Source organism: Chelonoidis abingdonii, chromosome 2 (assembly GCF_003597395.2).
Source record: "Chelonoidis abingdonii isolate Lonesome George chromosome 2, CheloAbing_2.0, whole genome shotgun sequence".
Lineage (NCBI taxonomy): Eukaryota > Metazoa > Chordata > Testudines > Testudinidae > Chelonoidis > Chelonoidis abingdonii.
In genome coordinates this window covers 13,342,426-13,361,554 of record NC_133770.1, presented here as the reverse complement: position 1 = coordinate 13,361,554, position 19,129 = coordinate 13,342,426, and the positions used below count along the sequence as shown (strand labels likewise).

At 41.7% G+C, this 19,129-nt stretch overlaps 1 protein-coding gene across 2 annotated transcripts in view; it reads right to left on the bottom strand.

The window, feature by feature from the left end:
• Positions 1–3,967: 3,967 nt before the first annotated feature.
• Positions 3,968–19,129, bottom strand: part of CTDSPL (CTD small phosphatase like) — a 141,888-nt gene continuing 126,726 nt past the window's right edge. For both annotated transcript variants that reach the window (XM_032794641.2, XM_075062174.1), the window contains 3 exons: positions 18,314–18,406; positions 16,374–16,559; positions 3,968–8,463 (listed from right to left, as the gene is read on the bottom strand). In XM_032794641.2, coding sequence (XP_032650532.1) covers positions 8,338–8,463; positions 16,374–16,559; positions 18,314–18,406 — 405 coding nt within the window. In that variant the 3' untranslated portion in view covers positions 3,968–8,337. The remainder of the gene's footprint in view (positions 8,464–16,373; positions 16,560–18,313; positions 18,407–19,129) is intronic.

Genomic DNA, 19,129 nt, shown 5'->3' with positions numbered 1-19,129 from the left:
CCTGCCCCTGGAAATTTCCACTACATGCATCTGACGAAGTGGGTATTCACCCACGAAAGCTCATGCTCCAAAATGTCTGTTAGTCTATAAGGTGCCACAGGATTCTCTGCTGCTTTTACATAGTGCCTAGGAGTCCCAGCCATGGACTAGGACCCCATTGTGCTAGGCACTGTACAAACACAGAACCATCAAAGATGGTCCTTGACCCAAAGAGCTTACAATCTAAAATAGCACCTAGAGGCCCCAGCAAAGGTCAGAACCCCATTATGGTAGGTGCTGTACATATACACAGTAAGACACTTGCTTTCCTGAAGAGCTTATAGCTTAAGACAGCCAAAAGGCTGGAGGGAAAACTGAGGCATAGAGACAAAGAGAAGTCTCACAGCAGAGCTGGGAATAGAACCCAGTTGCCTTGAATCCCAGTCTGGTGCCCCACTCACTAGCTCTTCAATAGTGTCACAACTTAAGCCATCTTGTGGATTTCCTGGGCTAGAAACAAGCTTTCAACTCTTGGTAAAAAAGGATTGCTCTAATCCCCTCTGTGATTTTCTTCACTAGCCAGGAAATGACATGAAACATCAGACTATAGATCTTGACATTTTTAGGACTAGAAAAAAAGCTATTTTTAAAATCATTTTTACATGTTCTTGTGGCTCTTTGAGCCCTGCACAGTCGGACAGATTAACTAGGGCATCTGGCTTTACAGGTGGAGTGATACAAAAGACAAAGTCCAAATTCCTTCTTTTAAAACTAAAACATTCCTGCAACTGTTTCCCTGTGACAAATGAAGCACATGTAGAATATGTGATGGTGCAGTGACATCAAGGTTTCATCAGAACTCATTTGGGGTGACCTGCCTAACGTACTTGTGAACATGACCATTCCAACTGCATGCTGATAAAACCTTTTTCAATGGCACAAACATGATTACTCTCACATATATACACATACTAATTTGTCTTTAGTCTTACCAGGTCACTCTTCCCAAGATCAAGATTGGAGAGTTGGGAACTAGGTGATTCTTGGAGTTTGTATCTTTCCTCTCTGGAGGAGATCTTGGTGCTGGTTTCTCACCCTAGTTCATTGTTGAGACATGTCTACATAACAAGAACACATGTTGTGGTAGCAATGAGTTACCCCAAATCAAGGATTGGGGCCAATCTGTGCTAGACTCTGTAGAGAGAAGTTGCACTATGCATCAATATGTAATTGATACAATCTACAGTCTACTCACTGGATTGCTACAGGAAGAACAGTGCAAAACAGGAAGCAAGATGCCCTGAATTGTATGGGAAAGCAAGCGCACCTTGCATCAAGGTTATCTTAAGCCAGTGTCTCATCTTAACAAGCAAAGCGCCAATCTCTTTCTTCATGGCCATCATTCACCCACACCCATAAACCATAGGGAGCTTTGGAAGCAGAAGAAATTGTTTTAATCCCGTCTGTAAATCTTGCAGCAAAAAAGTGGGAGCTGAACTTGGCAGAGCTGCCAACAGGGAGCTTGTCCCACGGTGCCTTATTGTTGCTTAACTTACCTGAGCTAGCAGTCAGGATTCTAAGGAGCACCAAATCCAACATAAAACAATAAGTAAGAAATAAGAATGAGAAATTCTGTTACGAATGGAGCTCCAAAAGCCTTTGCAGGCAGCGAATTCTAGGGGTGGGTATACCAGGGAGTTGTGCTTAGGCTGTTAACAGAAAGAGGTTCTATTCTTGGCTTCCACTTGTCACAAGCAGAGGGAAAACTCAGTGTGGATTATCAGAGATGAACAGGATAAAGATAGTATCTTATCTGCATTCAGTACACACACATCAGTTTGTGAATGTCCTGAGTTGACGCATACATTGATGGCCAAATTACAATAAATTCCTCTTTAAACAAGTTTAGTCTGAATCACAAAATATCACAAATAAAGCAAACCTTTGTGAAATAGTTAACTCTTGAATGGGAAGTCAGGGATTCCCCAATATAAAGCATTTAGCTCAGCGCTGGGAATTCCTGGCTCTTGTACAATTTTCTTTGGAAAGATGAAATAATCAAGCCTAATTATCCAGAACAGTGGCTCTCAAGACATATATGGCGGAAATGCTTCTGGCACAAGGGTGAATCACCCATCAGTCTTCAAGTAGGGCCCAGTCCAGGACTGCAAGAATATACATTTTTTAAACCAGGTAACATGGAACCCGCATGCAGTTCTGTGCGCTCCACATAAATACTCCATATCTCTTTGTCCAGCATTTGTGTAAATTAAATCTGGATGATTTTTATATACGCCACCAAAATTAGAGGGTTAGTAAAGACCATCAATGACAGAGCAACACAGAATAGAGCTGTGGATGATACAAGCAGCACCGGTTCAAACAGTGTGTCTGTGAGGGATTTTACCAAGTAAACACAGCCATCACCATAAAGCAAAATCAGCATATTATCTAAATGCTGCCGAAATCTTACCTTTTCATTGTAACTAAATGCTGAAGATGTGCAGGGAAAGTGTGCGATCTGGAACATCAGAACTGCCACACAGATCATGCCAGTGCTCTCATTCCATCGGTCACTAACAGGGGCTGGTACGTATTCTTCAGAGGAAGGTGTGAGAAACGCTGCAGTAGGTTGTTCTAGGACTACCTGCCCACCAAAACAGTTTCCTTCCAATTCCCATTAGAGGTTGTCTCAAGCCCTGAAAGAAGGAGGGTTTATATTTGCACTAGCTGGAAAAAGTCTGATGAAACGTTTTTGGGGGTCAGAATTTGCAGATTTGTCAAAATCAAAATGTTTTGCGGAGACCGCCCAATTTTGATGAAGTTCCAGTGGAACTCAGGCAAGGTTTTGAGAGAATTCTACCTCCCTGGTGGTGCTCCATTCCTTCCTGGGGAGCATTTTTTAAATTTGGGGGTTTTGTTCGGAATCAAAATGAAATATTGAACTCCTCAAAGAAATAGAATTTCCTATCTCCGCATACATCTAGTTTATATTCCTTCCCAAACTCTTTCTTGTTCTTTTCATATTTACTGTAAGAACTTAGGATGTTCTTGTTACCTGAATCAACATCTAATCCTTTTCTGAATCTTGCTAAGCTCCGTGCTCAATGATTGGAAGAGGAGATCATCTCTTCCCTAAGAATTGGTCCTAAGAAACGTGTGAGGAAACATTTTAAACCCTGGCATAACAGTGTTAACATCAGGAGCGTTATTCTGCACACATTAGCCAAAGTTCTTGATCTTAAACACAAGTCATTTTGTACACAGTAAAGTGAAAAAGTCAGAGAAAAAATAAAATCAATCTATAAAATTTAAAAACTTACCATACAGACAGAGATGTCAAATGGCTACAGAAATGAACCAGGAGTCAGGAAAACAGGGTTCTATTCCTAATCGCAGTTGCTTGCTATGTAACCTTGGGTAAGCTACCTAACCCATGTATGCTTAAGAGTTTAAAATGTTAATATGTACCACCCAAGCTGTGTACACTTTCTCTGGAGGAAAGGTTCTATAGAAAGTTACTGTTTCTAATGAATCAGAGTAGATTGTTCAACCAGATACAGTACATAATTTAATGAGATTTTTCTTCAGCTATGGCAAATATTATAAAACCATTATTCAGGCAGATGAATTGAGAGTCTTCCAAAAATAAGCTACATCTTTAAGACCTGAACAAGTTATAGTATGATCTCATCCAAGAGATCTAAATAGCAGGAACATCTGCCGAAGTCACCAGTAATTTATTCAGTAGAGTTCATCAGCTCTTGTCTGCACAAGCAGGTGTCAGGGTATTCTGGAAGAACCACTATATATGCTTTAAAAAAAACGGGGTGGGGGAATGGTGGTGAATGATTCTACCAATTTACAGAGAAACCACACACAGAGGAATAAAGACCCTGACAGAAGAGAAAAATGATCAGTACTGAAGGGAAAAGTGGCAATAAGAGGACAGAATTTTTCTCAGAGAAGTATTACATGCACAAGTATCTAAATTGTTAAAAACTTTTATTTGTGACAGTAAAGAAACCATTCAATACCTGATTGACAACACTTCTCTCGCCTCAAAACACTCACGCTGTATATGTACTGTTTCTCAAGTATTGCTGGATTGTTCATTGCATTAAAGTGTAAACAGCTCCATTATTAGACAAACAAGCAACATGTCCATTGCTTACTCTTCTTAAGTTCCCAGAAGAGTTTTAACAAAAAGCCAGACAGCTGGATTGTTACAATAAAATATGAACAGAAAACTAACAGCTCATTTTGCATAGTTAGCCTATAGAATTTCAAGCAATTCCCCAACCCAAGTCTCACCTGCCCTCCTCACCACACAAAGGCCTACATCAGAGCACCTTTGAAATCAGAGGCACAAACATTTTTTTCTTTTACAATAGGGCTGTGCGGTTCTGTGTTTTATTAGTAAGAAAATTCTGTAAAACATAGGATTGTGTGTGTTTGTAAATTATGTCGCTACAGACTTTTTACATTGAAATTTCAAAGCGGCAATCCCAGTACATGCAAGTGTAATTTAGAGATTTTATTGTCCCCCGACCACTCTAATCAAAAACAATGACGTGATAAAGTGATTGAACACACTGATAACCAAGCTCTTCAGGCGACGGGTTTCTTCCATGTATAACTTCACTGTTTTTAAAAAAGAAATTAAAGGTAAAAACAAGAAACAGTTTTGTTTTTTTTTCCAAAGCTACCTAAATGAATACAGCAGTATTGTACATTTGTTAAAATCTTCCATTCAGAACTTCCTGGTGTTTAACAGATATTCTGCGCACAGCCCTAGTTTACAGATGGCAATTTAATCATACATTTTAGTTGAATTTCAAGAATTTATGGCACTCTGCCTTACTTTTTAAATTAAAATATCTCTCTCTATATATATCCCTATGCAGGCAAATAAACTTTTTTTTAATCCAACATAGAAAGGACAACGGAACTTTGGGTCAGGTAGCGTTTTTTTAGCTGAACTGAATGATCCACTGGGAAACACTTTTTAACAGTATTGCAATAATATCTGTGAATTATAATTGAAAGACAAGGTTTACAACAGTTGTGGTGACCCACATGGAGCATGCACTACTGCACTTGTAAATATGGAAGAACTTTGGGAAATAATTTGATTTTGTTTTGATTTTCAAAATCTCATTTAATTAAAGTAAAACCAAAATAATCATATTGCAATTTTTACAAACATTCTACTACTTCTTCAGGTATTATGTTTAGAACTATATTGCTTTGTTAAAATCTAGGTGCTTCAAATATATATAGTTATATATAAACCAAAAGAGCTTATAAAAATCTGGATTTTTTAAGTGTGGGAAAATAAAGTGCAAAAAAGGTATATATGATAGTTGCTCACATACTATAAAAAATCCAAACACTTAGGAAGCCCAAAACTTGATCTTAAACCACCCCATTTAATTTCAGAAGGAAACAGGTATTATCCAAAAATATTCTCACATTCAAGAGTGAAAATTATCATGATTAGAACTCAAAACAAAAATCATATATAAAATGCACTTACAATATTAGCATGGATCAGAAATATTACAATGTTATACCCCTGATTTTGTCATTTTTGAGAGCTGCGTGTTATTTTGTATGCATCATCAGTTGAAATTATAAAGCCAATTTTTTCTGGACCTTTGTGGATTACAAAAGCCCAAACAGCATTAAAACTGTACAGAAACAACATAAAGACAGTGATTGTATAGTATTAGTCATTAAAATGGTTTCAGATGTGGGAAAAGAAGTTCAGTTGTCCATTACATGTTGATTTCAAAATAGTACAAGTCACTTTAATATCAACATTCATTCACATACATTTAAGGCAACTGGGTTCATGAAATCACTGCTTTTATAAATGTGAACAGCTAATGACATGGTTTCTTATCTACAACAGATCACAACTGTCTAAACGGTAATGTCTCATGAAGGGGTTATTCACTGTCTAATTGGTAAGACTGTTTGGTCTAATACTTGTGTGAAAATCTTTGAACTTTTTTCAGCTACTCTCATCACACCTGCACAATAAACTACAACCTGAATACTTCCCTGCAGACTGTACCTGAGGCACAGAGGTCAGAAATACAGTTAAAAATACTGCTCAGAGAACAACTTTTTGGCAGTTTATGGTTTCAATACTCTGTATTCAAAAACAAAACTAAAGATCTTAAATTGAATGCAAATTTAATGAGCTAACCAGAATCCATACATCCTTCAAAACCATCCAGATTTTTTTTTTAAATGGTCAGAATTTAGCTCTGGCATAGAAACATACAGTACTAAGGTAATGACAACTGGTAAGAGAACAAAAAAATGATGCCGTACAGACTCAAATGTCATGGTACTGCTTAGAACACCCTCACTCAGTCTTATACTGCCCCTGTGATAATCTATTCCAGGCCTGTGTAGGCTGGCCCACCCTTTTAGGAAACAATTTATTAAGCTGCTTAATAAATGTTTTAGCCAAGGATGACAATCCAGGTCAGCTTCTTGTAATTCCTATTGGCCATACCTGTAAAAAGGCAACTTGTATCTACCCTGTGGCATTTGACAGTAGGCTAATTAAAGCACCAAATTATTAGTTTAACTTTGCTTGATGCCTGCCAAATACGGCTAATTTGTCTGACTAGATTTCTACTGGTGCAAAAATGGTTAAAAGGTGACCAGGGAAAGGAAAAAAGGGCTGTGCCTTTTTGTTTCAAAACGCTTAAAAAGAAAAGTGACGTGTTTTTAACATCAGAAATTCAGGTCTTTCTACCCTGGATGAAGAACTAGTGTAATTATGACATCACAAATGGATTTTTAGTGACATTTTTATATTGTTTTTAACATTCTAAGTTAACACTTATTTAACTCCAAAGCCTGAAGAGTACGTGAGAGAAAGGAATTCTGAGTTAAACACACCTCCAGCAGGGGTGATATGGCTCCCAATCTGCATCTGAGACTCTCAACAAGTGTTCAGCAAAAACCAGGAAAGATCAGTCAACATTCCTGACATTTCTAAGGAAAAACACAAGAAGGAAAAAAAAAAAGCCCCCACTTTAAAATAAATTGGGCTCATACCTCCATTTTGCTTCTTTATGGTGCATAAAGGAGCAAAAGGCATTTTGCAAATTCCTTTGCTGGTCACCTTCAACTGTGTTATCTGGTATGTCATATACCACAAGTTTACTACATCAGGGTGGGGTATATCACCTGCATTTCATTTATTGCCCAAATTTGCAGCTTACAGCAAATGTTTTTGTAGCGCAGGCACAGTGGCAAAGAACAGTATAACAGCCGATGGTCAACTCCATTTGGTGAGTATACAGTAGCAACAATTAAGAGAAAAAAATACTCTTAACAGCTCAGCACGCATCCAGCTTACCCAGATGGGTTTTTGTAAGAAAAGAATTTAGATCAATAAATAGATTCTCCCTCCTTTCCCCCCCATATAATGGGTTTCTCATTATGATGTTTTAAAAAATTGGAGAGGCATGGCAGTTGTGCGCAAGCAGAGATAATAGAACTTGATCCATCTAACATAAAAGGTGCTTGAGATCTATTTCCCATCACATTTTCCCAATTCTATCATACCCTAATACCCAAACAACTGCAGATATGTTCAAACTGTGTCCAAAATGAGTAAGACCACAGTAACACAAACCTGTAACCAAAATCACCCCTCCCCAAACTCCTAACCTTTTGAGCATGACAAAATGTAATTAATACAACTTAACATCACCATGGAGACAGGACCCCAGCATATCTGTTTCAACTTTTTCCTTTGTTACGATATATTACAGTGCTCTATAAAAAATTCCTTTTTCCTTTTTAAAGCGTTTAGACAATACAAGACTAAAAGATGTCTGGAAATACACCTTATACAAAAATGAATTTTTATCTTAAAATAACATTCAAAAAGGCACTTCATTCTGTAAGAAAAAAATTCAGAGTCAGGTCAACTGCTCTAAGCAGAGAGTGAAACTGTCTGCATAGTGGGAGGGGGAGAAATTTGACTGCTGAAATACAACAAGCTTCTTTTTTTGGCATGTTTTAAGAAAAGCTGATCCAGTAAAACGTGTCCACTTACGAAAGTCATTAAAAGAGTCCCATTTAAAATAGCTTCTTTTTTTCTTTTTTAAAAAAGTAGTCTGAACACGTGACCTTAGGATGTCAGGCTTCTGAAGGCTTACTAGCATCACTCATGATTGTCCTTCGTGTACAATGTAACAGGAAGATCAAGAGTAGCACTTCTGACAGGAGCAGCCTCCTCAAAGCTTAGTTTGAAAGAGTTGTGAGAGATGGAGAAAGAGTCTGTAGCAACTGCTATCAACCAGCAGCAGTCAGATTTAAGGGCTACCTGTTGCAAAGTTTGTGAAGCATACTGTAAACTTCTTCCTCTCTGCTTAGTCCTTCAAAGAAAGGAATAAGATCTAGCAGCTCTGTGTCCGTCATGTCATCAAACCAGGACTGCACAGGCACCTGAAACAGAGAAAGAGAAGAATAGAAGAGGCTTTGCTATATCAAGAACACATGCACAATTTCTATTTACCTCAGAATATTAGCTTACAGCACTTACTGGCAGGCACCCTACCTGCAGCTAATGACCATGATAAAGAAAAAGTTACTCACCTGTAACTGAGGTTCAAGTACATTGCCAGTTCAGACCCACATTCCTTAAGATAAACTTGCACACCCACATCAAGACTGGAACCTCTGGAAAGCTAACTGCAGACTCTTTCCAGATGTGGAATGTTCCAAGCAAGGTTACATGAGGCACATCTCCCCTTCAATGTCTTCTCCCTCCGTAGAATCCAGAATAGCCTGAAGTAGGGTGCAGACTATGACCCTACACTGATAATCTAGTTGGAAAAACTCCAATTACAGGTGAGTCTCTTTTCTTTCTCCTTAGAGTACTGTCAATATAGATGCCTATGCATGGATCAAGAAACCGTTATGGAAGTATAACTGAGGAGGAAATATTGAACAATAAATACCCAGCTGTTCTGTACTGTACATCAGATTTTGAGGAAAGGTTCAGAGAATAATGTTTCATAAAGGTGTAGAGTGAGCTCTAGGGAAGAATTTTGTGTATTACCACTAGGAGATGTTACTGAAGTAATGCATTAGAGTCTGTTTTGGAGCTAGTCTCATTCTCTGGTCCTCCAGAGACTGCAATTGCCACTAGCTTATAGTGCTTTTCCACACAGGATTTAATGACTCAGAACTTCTTAGCACTGGATTTTATAACATCAAAAAGTGGTCTGGAGCTGGCTTTGATTTTTAACCATCAGTATGGATTAGATTTGAGGCTTCTGATGCTTGCATGGAGAGCTGGTAAACTGAAGCCTGATGTGGCACTAAACAGGTAAGATCTCTCACTCAAGCATCAGGATTTAAGGGCCTGAGTTCAGAAATTCGATGTTTTAAGAAGCTTTCCTTAAACCTTCACTTTTTACCATATCAGCTAAAAGCTACACTAAATCTAACAACAGACACTAAAATAATCCTCAAAAACAAAGAAAATGCATGAGGAGCAACTTAATGTTTCAAGGGAACTAGAGGGACCCCAGATTGCTAGGTGACTAGCAAGAGAAGTGTAGGCGAAGTGTACACAGAGTGGTGGTTGATGGAGAGGTTTCTGTTTGGGCAACTCCCAATTGCAAAAGCTTTCCAAGGGGTTCCAGGCTTCATGTGGATTGCACATCCCAAGAGCAATGATCTCTACTCTCAATCTCCAAAGGGAAATATGAAGAAATTCCTTGAGTGAGAAATATCTGTATTACTGGCATTTATACTATCACCAAACCCACCCTCTTCCCTTTGCTTTATTTCTAAAGTTGGATAAGCTGGTTGACTAGTATTCTTAATCACAAAATGACCCATAACAGAAATTCTAATTAGCAGATAAGGAAAGGAGGGTTAGGAAGCAGCATCGGGTCTGCCAATTCTCTCCAAATACAAGAGGTTACTCACCTTGTGCAGTAACTGACGTTCTTCGAGATGAGTGTGCTGTGGGTGCTCCATTCTGCCCCTGCGCCTTTGATCGGAGATTTTTTACAGCAGTACTCCTAGCGGCCACGCATGCTTAGAACCTGTCACTCAAATCTGAGTATGTCACTAGTGAGCATGCACGGCCGGTACCCTCAGTTCTTTCTCTACAACGGAGGCTACCCCAACTCCGAAGTAGAGGGGAGGAGGGTGGATAGTGGAGCACCCACAGGGACACTCATCTCGAAGAACGTCAGTTACTGCACAAGATGAGTAACCTCCTCTTCTTCTTCAAGAGATGTCCCTGTGGGTGTTCCACTCTAGGTGACTTCAAAGCAGTGCATCTCAAGGAGGTAGGGACTTCGGATCTGGCAGGAATGCTGTAGACAATACTGTTCTGCCTAATTTAGTGTCAGATAGTGGGCCTTGAGTAAGGGCATAGTGAGTAACTAATGTATGGTGGGAGGACCAGGTGGCCGCCCTACAAATGTCAGACAAGGGTACTTTGCGTAGGAAGGCTACAGAGGTAGATACAGATCTAGTGGAATGTGTCCTGATCAATGCCGGAGGTGTAAAGTTCCTTATCTGATAACAGAGACGTATGCAATCAGAGATCCATTTCGAAAGCCTCTGGGTAGAGATACCCACGCCCTTGGAACAGTCTGTGATAGAGACAAAGAGTCTAGGAGAGTTTCTGAAAGGTTTTCTTTTGTCCAGATGAAAAGATAAGGCCCTACGCACATCAAGTGTGTGCATCGTAGCCTCGAAGGAGTTTGCATGTGGTTTCGGGAAGAAAGGTGGTAAATGTATTGGTTCATTGAGGTGAAAAGAAGCATGAACTTTTGGAAGGAATTTGGGGTGTAAACGTAGAGTCACTTTGTCCTTGAAGAAGAGGGTATATGGTGGATCTGCCGTAAGAGCTGCTATCTCACCTGCCCGTCTGGCGGAGGTAATGGCCACCAAAAACGCTGTTTTCATCGACAGGTGCAAAAGGGAGCAGGTGGCTAAGGGCTCAAAGGGTTGGTGAGTTAAACATGACAATACTAGGTGAAGATCCCATGGAGGGGTAGGTGGCTTAATGTCTGGATATAGGGTTTGGAGTCCCTTCAGGAAACGTTTGGTGATGGGATGAGCAAAAACCGAAGTATTGTCAACTGTACGATGAAAGGTTGTGATGGCAGCTAAGTGGACTCTAATGGAGCTGAATGACAGGCCAGATTGCTTAATGTCCAATATATAATCGAGTATGCAGGGAAGAGGTGCACAAGTAGGAGATAGTTGTTTGGTTGAGCACCATTTTGTGAATCTTTCCCACTTTCGGAGGTAGGTCGTACGGGTGGATTGCGTTCTGCTGTGTAGAAGTACCCTCTGTACTTGGTCGGAACAGTCTAGTTCTCGTTGGGAGAACCATGCAGGTACCAAGCTTTGAGGTGAAGCATGGAGAGATTGGGGTGAAGAAGCCGGCCATGCTGCTGTGATAAAAGGTGCGGGATGAGAGGCAGGGAGATCGGTGGTTGAATTGACATTCTGGTGAGGAATGGGAACCACGGTTGTCTCGGCCATGAAGGTGCGATCAGGATTATCCTGCCACGATCCGTTCGTATCTTCGTAAGGACCCTGTTGAGCAATGGTATTGGAGGAAAAGCCGGTGCCAGGAGATCATGAATGCGTCCCCTAGGGAGCGTTTGCCCAGTCCTGCCCTGGAGCAGAAATTGAGGCATTTTGTGTTTTTCGGGGTTGCGAAGAGATCTATGGTTGGGTGACCCCAAGTGCGAAATATGTCGAGAATGATTCTGTCATCTATTTCCCATTCGTGCTCCGTAGGAAAACGTCTGCTTAGCTCGTCAGCAGTGGTGTTCAGCACGCCTGGGATGTACGCAGCTGATATCTGGATGTAGTTCGCAAGGCACCAATTCCAAGAGTTTCATGGCCTCTGAACAAAGAGTGGGAACGAGCCCCCCCTTGTTTGTTGACGTAGAACATGCAGGCAATGTTGTCTGTCATTATGCATACATGCTGATTCTTGATTAGTGGGGAGGAAGCAACGGCAAGCATTCCGGATCGCAAGTTCTAGAATGTTTATGTGTAGGGAGGTCTCGGAGTGAGACCATAGCCCGTGTACTGTGTGGTGAGAGATATGGGGCCCCCAGCCGGTGAGGGATGCATCGGTCGTCATCATCACAGTTGGTGGAGTCTGGAGGAAGGGGACTCGAGAACAGAGGTTGTCGGGGACTGTCCACCATATGAAAGAGTCCTTGACCCGGTAAGGTATGGTTAATTGTTTGTTTATTGAGTGCACGTTCGGTTTGTAAACCGTGGCCAGTTAAGCTTGGAAGCACCTTATGTGGAGACGTGCTTTCTGGACCACAAAAGTGCATGAGGCCATGTGCCCCAGTAGCTGGAGGCAGTCTTGGGCGGCAACCTGAGGGCTGCTGTGAAGCCTTGTAGCCAGCAGTTTTATGGTATCGAATCGGTCGGGTGGAAGGGATGCCCATCCGGTTCTGGAGTCGAGGCTTGCTCCTATAAAGTCCAGGCTTTGGGTAGGACTTAATGTGGATTTGTTTTCGTTTATTTGCAGGCCCAGGGATTGAAAGCACTCGATGGTGATTTTTGTGAAGCAGAAGGCCTCGGCGTATGCGGTGGCCTTGAGGAGGCAATTGTCCAGGTAAGGAAATATTATAACTCCTTGTTTCCTAAGGTAGGCCGTGACTACCACTAGAAGTTTGGAGAAAACTCAGGGGCAGTGGAAAGGCCAAATGGTAGAACTCTGTATTGGTAATGCGTCGAGCCAAGGGTAAAACGGAGAAAACGTCTGTGGGCTGGGTGGAGAGTGACGTGAAAATAGGTGTCTTGTAGGTCGAGGGCTGAAAACCAATCACCCTGCTCCAGAGCTGGAATTATAGTGGTGAGAGTAACCATCTTGAACTTTTGTTTCTTGACGAAATTGTTGAGCCTCCTGAGGAGGAGGATCGGTTGCCATCCTCCAGTTTTCTTCTGTGTTAGGAAATAAGGGGAGTAGAACCCTTTCCCCTTGTGGCATTCGCGCACGAGTTCGATAGCACCCAGGTGAAGAAGATGTTGTACTTCTTGCTGGAGGTGTGGCTCGTGAAAGGTGTCCCTGAAGAGGGACGGGGAGGGTGGGTGTATGGGAGGTAAGGAGAGGAAGGGGATGGAATACCCCGTTGTGATGACCTCTAGAACCCACTTGTCGGTGGTAATATTCTGCCATTGGTGTAAAAATGGCTGTAGACGGGTGTCCAAAGATAGTTGTGGCAGTGCATACGCTGGAGTTGGGGCGACGTTTACGAGACCCTCGACCAAAGGTTCAAATTTGCTTATTATTTTGAGGAAGTTGGGGCATCCCGGAAGAATTGGGGCGACGCCGCTGGTATCTGGACCTCTGGCGTTGGTGTGTTGTTGTTGATCCTGAGATCTCGGGAAATGCTGAGTATATGAGGGGTAGCGCGGACGGTGGTAAGGTTGATATCTGTACTGTCGCCTTCTGTTTGTAGGGGTTTGGATACCTAAGGACCGAAGAGTTGCCCTTGAGTCCTTCATTGAGTGGAGCACCTCATTAGTGGTGGAAGCAAAGAGTTTGTCACCATCAAAAGGGAGATCCTCTATGGTGCTCTGAACCTCGTGAGGAAAGAGAGAAGAGGAAAGCCATGAACCTCGGCGCATGACCACCGCTGTAGCGGTGGATCTTGCTGCAGTATTGGCTGAATCCAGAGCTGCTTGGAGAGCCGTGCGGGATATGATTTGGCCCTCGGAAACTAAAGCTGTAAACTGTTGTTTCTTGTTGTCTGGATGTGTTCAATAAAGTCCATGAACTTGTTATAGTTTCTATGGTCGTACTTTGCTAGAATTGCGGTATAATTGGCAATTTGAAATTGTAACGTTGAAGAGGCATATACCTTACGACCCAGCAGGTCTAGGCGTTTGCCTTCTTTGTTGGCTGGGGTATGGCGGAAATACTGTTGTTTGTTTCTCTGATTGGCTGCGTCCACTACCAATGAGTTTGGGTGCAGGATGTGAGAAAAGGAATTCAGAGCCCTTCGAGGGAATGAAGTATTTACGGTCTACTTGCTTGTTTGCAGGTAGGCTGGCTTGTGGCTGGAGTCTGCCAGATGGATTTAGCAGGTTCCAGAAGGGCCGGATTAATTGGTAATGCCAGTCTGGATGACGAAGATGGTTGCAGGATGTCCGTTAACTCATGTTGTTGGTCAGGTACTTCCTCCAGATTGATTCTAAGCTCACTGGCAACCCTTTTAAAGAGATCTTGGAATTTCGAAAAATCGTCTGATGGCGGGGGAGGGGAAGGAAGTAAAGCCTCCTCAGGTATTGGATCAGTTGGTACGTCAGGTAATACTGGATCAGGAGCTGGAGTTAATTGATCCTGAGGATGGGAGGGTGCCTGCCAAGTGAGTCATAGGATTTGACGTTCGCGTCTAGTCTGAGTAGGATAGCGGACGTGCTGCCGAGGGAAAGATGGCCAGGGAGCCCAATACTGCCATGGTGATGGAAAAGGCATAGGTGGTGCCATCCAGGGGTTAACACACCAGGAGGCGGGATCTTGAGGGTGGTTTGGGACAATTTTCCTGTGTCCGCGGGTGACAGGACTCTGAGAGTAGAATTCAGATTGTACTGGAACATCACCCTGTAGTTCAGACTCCTCCTCACTGGAGGAAGGCTGCTCGGACCCTGAATCATTTGTCAGGGAGAAGCCATCCCAAGAAAAGGCGATTGCAGTGTAGGTGACACTAGGAGGTCACTTGTGTGGGTAAACTGCAGCGCTGAGGCAGCCGGAGGTGAAGGCTGATATAAATCCTGTGAGGAACCTGGGCTGACACCGGAGTTCTTAGTCTTGGCTCCGTGCCAAGTAGCGGCGGTAGTAATGCCGGTGCCGCAGGTGGTGCCATGCTATTAATAGCAGGCTGCAGTGCCTCAGCGGGTGCTGAGTTGTCGGTGCCACATTCATCGCGGTGCCGATAGGTGCCACAATTGAGGCAGGCAACTGAAAGCCTGTCGCCTCGGCACCAGAGCCTCACGCTGCCGCCGAAAGCACAGGTGGGTTTAGCGCGGTACCGGAGGAGCCCGGCTCGTCAAAAGTACTCAGGTGGGGGAGCACCGGTAAGGAGACTGTGGATCTGACCGGAGAAGGCTTTGTCAGTAAAGTTTTGTTTAGATTTTTGAGTGCTCTCGTTTAGCTGCTTTCTTCAGTTTTTGAAGGTTAGAGCTGTGTGTGAGATCGGAGGCAGAGTCCACCCAGGGTCTGAGGCGGACTGCAGGGATTTTTGAAGCAGAATAAGTTTTAGCTTTAACTCTCTGTCCTTCCTCGCTCTAGAGCTTAATTTAGTGCAGTGAGAACATTTCTGGGGAATATGAGTCTCCCCTAAGCATTTTATACACTTGGAGTGTCCATCAGAGAGAGGGATAGTGTCTTTACAGGAGGAGCAGCGGTTAAAGCCTGTGGAGCCAGGCATATCTGAAGCGGCTGACAGAACAAAAATTTTTTTTTTTTTTTTTTTTTTTAAAGTGGGAAGAAAGGTAGGTAACACTAACTAACAACTAACTAACGGGAAAAAACTGTCTAACTACAGGTATTTTAAGATAGGAAAAGAAATCTTAAGAAGTCTGCTGAGCTCCGTCTCAGGCCGGGGGCAGTAGAGAAGGAACTGAGGGTACTGGCCGCGCATGCTCACTAGTGACATACTCAGAGTGAGTGACAGGTTCTAAGCATGCGTGGCCGCTAGGAGTACTGCTGTAAAAAATCTCCAATCAAAGGCGCAGGGGCGCATCGACACCTAGAGTGGAGCACCAACAGGGACATCTCTCAAAGAAGAATCTTAATTCACAATAAAGGAAAACATATGAATAAAAAACACACAGACAGGTATTCAACTTGTGCCAGTAAAAATTATTAGCTTGTCTATTAAAATAACTTCACTCATATGAAACCAAGTCAGAGTACCAATGACAGTTCAAATAAGCCCCTCTTATTGTAATCACCATTGAACAAATAAAAATAGTTTTAAGGTTTTTGGGTGAATATCCTCTCTTCTAACAGCCTGTACTGGGAGCGGTTATAAGGACATCACACTGTTTGGTGTTTTTCTGCACAATTAGCAGTCTCTTCAGAAGATGCCCAAAGCTAAAAATTGAAGGAAAGCTAGGCATGAGAAAGATGAATTGGCAGAGTAGCGTGGAGAAGCTTGGCCTATATCTAACTATGTGATAGCTAGCACTGGAACTTGATCTTCTGCTTGACGTTTCAGAGGATGACGATGCTGTTGACACTAGTTAACAGTTCAAAAGTAAATTTGAGTACTTAATATTGTTTGAATGTGGAATCCTGACCATGGAAGACCAAAGAGAGAAAGTTATTCCTTGGGAATACTTACTGCATTTTCAGGATGGAAGATGTAAGACGCAGGAGAGTTATCTACTATAATAACTTTACTCAGCTCTCTTCCCAGTCGACTCAGATCCTTCACATAATTTCCTCTGTGGAAAACACAGGATTCTCTGAAGAGTCTTGCCCTGAACACACCCCAGCGATCCAACAAGTCTGCTACTGGATCTGCATACTTAAAGACAGAAGTTAAAAAAAACTGAAATTTCATGCCTGTAGGTACAGTAATGTTTCCTAGAACTAAACATTAAGGACAAATAAAAAGGACAATTATAGAACTACAATCTGCCTTGCTTTATCTTTTTCTCCTTATCATTACTGTTATGTGCTGGCAAAGCTAAAATTGTTAATAAATTGGTAACCGGACTGCAGTACAGTTATCTTTCAGAAAGAAAATAACTTGCACTGTAAAGCTTGCTATGATTTACTAATTATCTTAACACGTCAACATGGGCTCTTTACATTTGTCCTTTAACTCCCAGAAGCTGATGAGTTCAGAGATCTCACTTAACACTACTGTAAAAACGCATGAAAAAGTAATGGTAAACCTATAGCACACGATGCCACTTCTGCAGCTACTCGTACCGAGTTCAATTCCATGTACTTGTGAAGTCAAGGGTAATGGAGGAGGCATCTGACTTTGCCTAATTTATTATGTGCCTTTGTCAATAATGCATGTTGACTTGTGATGTCAGCAAGGGATCTCAAGATCCCCAAAAGATGCACACTCCAGCCATGAGCGGGCAGGCAAAAATATCTAATAAAAATATCCATTTGTAACATTCCTTTGAATAATGCCAACACAGATATCACACCTCACAGATAATGTAAGTACCATAGCACATGATGGCAAGAATTTTGACTCAAGAATTGATAGTAATGGCCCAAGAGGGTGGGAGGGGAGAGTCACCTAGATAGGAAACCAAATTGTAAGATCGGATATCCTTGACAATTACAATTAGCACAACTTATTTGAAAGATATGATTGATCATTTGATGGGACTTTTCTAAATTGAACAACAAGCAAAACAGATCTTGCTGTCAATAAATCTTTCCTTTTATTAAGGCTGTTTCAAGAGAACTAGTACAAATCCCCTGCTTTGGGGCTTTTAGAACTTGACTGGACACAATACTGGAAAAAACACACAATCCTGCACTGACAAGGAGATGAACTAGATGATTTAACAGGTCTTTCCCACTTTGAGTCTATGGAAAGCCACAAAAAGATTAGAATTTAACTTATGTTACTAAACCAAAGATACTTAAATCAAATTAATTAAAAAATTACCAATCAACTGATTGCACTTCAAAATCAAAACCACAAATACAAATCCACTGGAAATATTGAAGAACTAAAGCTTCACTTGTCCACTACAAAATTACTTACATAAGATGCTATTTCACCAAAGCTAAAAGGACATAAAATATTGCTTTTCAGATGCAAAATAGATCAAGCTTTACGCAGAGCATGTAATAGTCTCAACCGAAATTATAACTGCACGTCCACATCCCAGACATCTGTGTCCTACGTTTTCTGCATCAAAGTACTTTCTGAACTATTGGCTGATTACACAGCTTAGATATAGCATACCTGATTTCATGCCCAGCTTTAATATGCTGCTTCATGTAGTATACTATTTGTTCTAATTTCCCACTATAACCATGGTAACTTGTAAGCCTTTCATATTGGCATCATGAGCAATGCATGGAGGCTACATTATGAGACAAGCCCATATGTGATATTGTTACCATGGAAACACTTACCCACACACTAGCAGACAAAGTACACACTGTCAGGCAAAGAAGCAGAAAAGGGGAAAAATTAAGATCATACCAAGTGAGGAAAACAATCATTCACAGAAAATCCAACCAAAATGTCCACTGACCAGCATTAAAAATACTAAAGAGAAGGAAAAGACAACGACAAACCTTGGCTAGACTGGCCGTGAAGAGTACACACTCAAAGAGCTCTCCCATCCTCTGAAGAAACTCATCCACATGTGGTCGTTTCAATACATAGACCTGAAATGACAGTTAAGTGTTTAGGTGAAATGAAGCTTAAGCCAAAAGGTCTGGAGTTAGCCTAAAATTGGTAGGCAGAACTAATATGTGACACAGGAGGCTCAGGTGAAGGAAAAGGCTGATATAAGACAAAGCATAATATTAAATAATGAAATATTTGAACATATGTACTTGATAGCTCTATGCTGACTGCACACTGGTAATACTGTGTCCTGCTGGAAAGATACATTGAATCACAGAATATCAGGGTTGGAAGGGACCTCAGGAGACCATCTAGTACAACCCCCTGCTCAAAGCAGGACCAATCCCCAGACAGATTTTTGCCCCAAATCCCTAAATGGCCCCCTCAAGGATTTACAACCCTGGGTTTAACAGGCCAATGCTCAAACCACTGAGCTATCCCTCCTCCCTTAAAACTGAAAAGACAGACAGACATGTAATGGGGCACCAAAGCAATAAGAACTGTGACCCCCCATTTTTAAAGGTATTTAGACATTGCTAGGCTCAGTGTTACATCTGTCTAATTTAGGAGACTAAATCTCATTTTCAAAAGAGATTTAGGCACTTGGGAGCCAAAATCCCATTGACAGTTTATTAGATTTAGATTTTTAAGTACCTCAATCCCTTTTGAAAATGAGACCTAAGCTCCTAAATCAGTTAGGTATTGCTGTTCATAACTCCTGAATACCTTTAAAAATCTGGGCCTGAGTGCAGGTAAGTAGC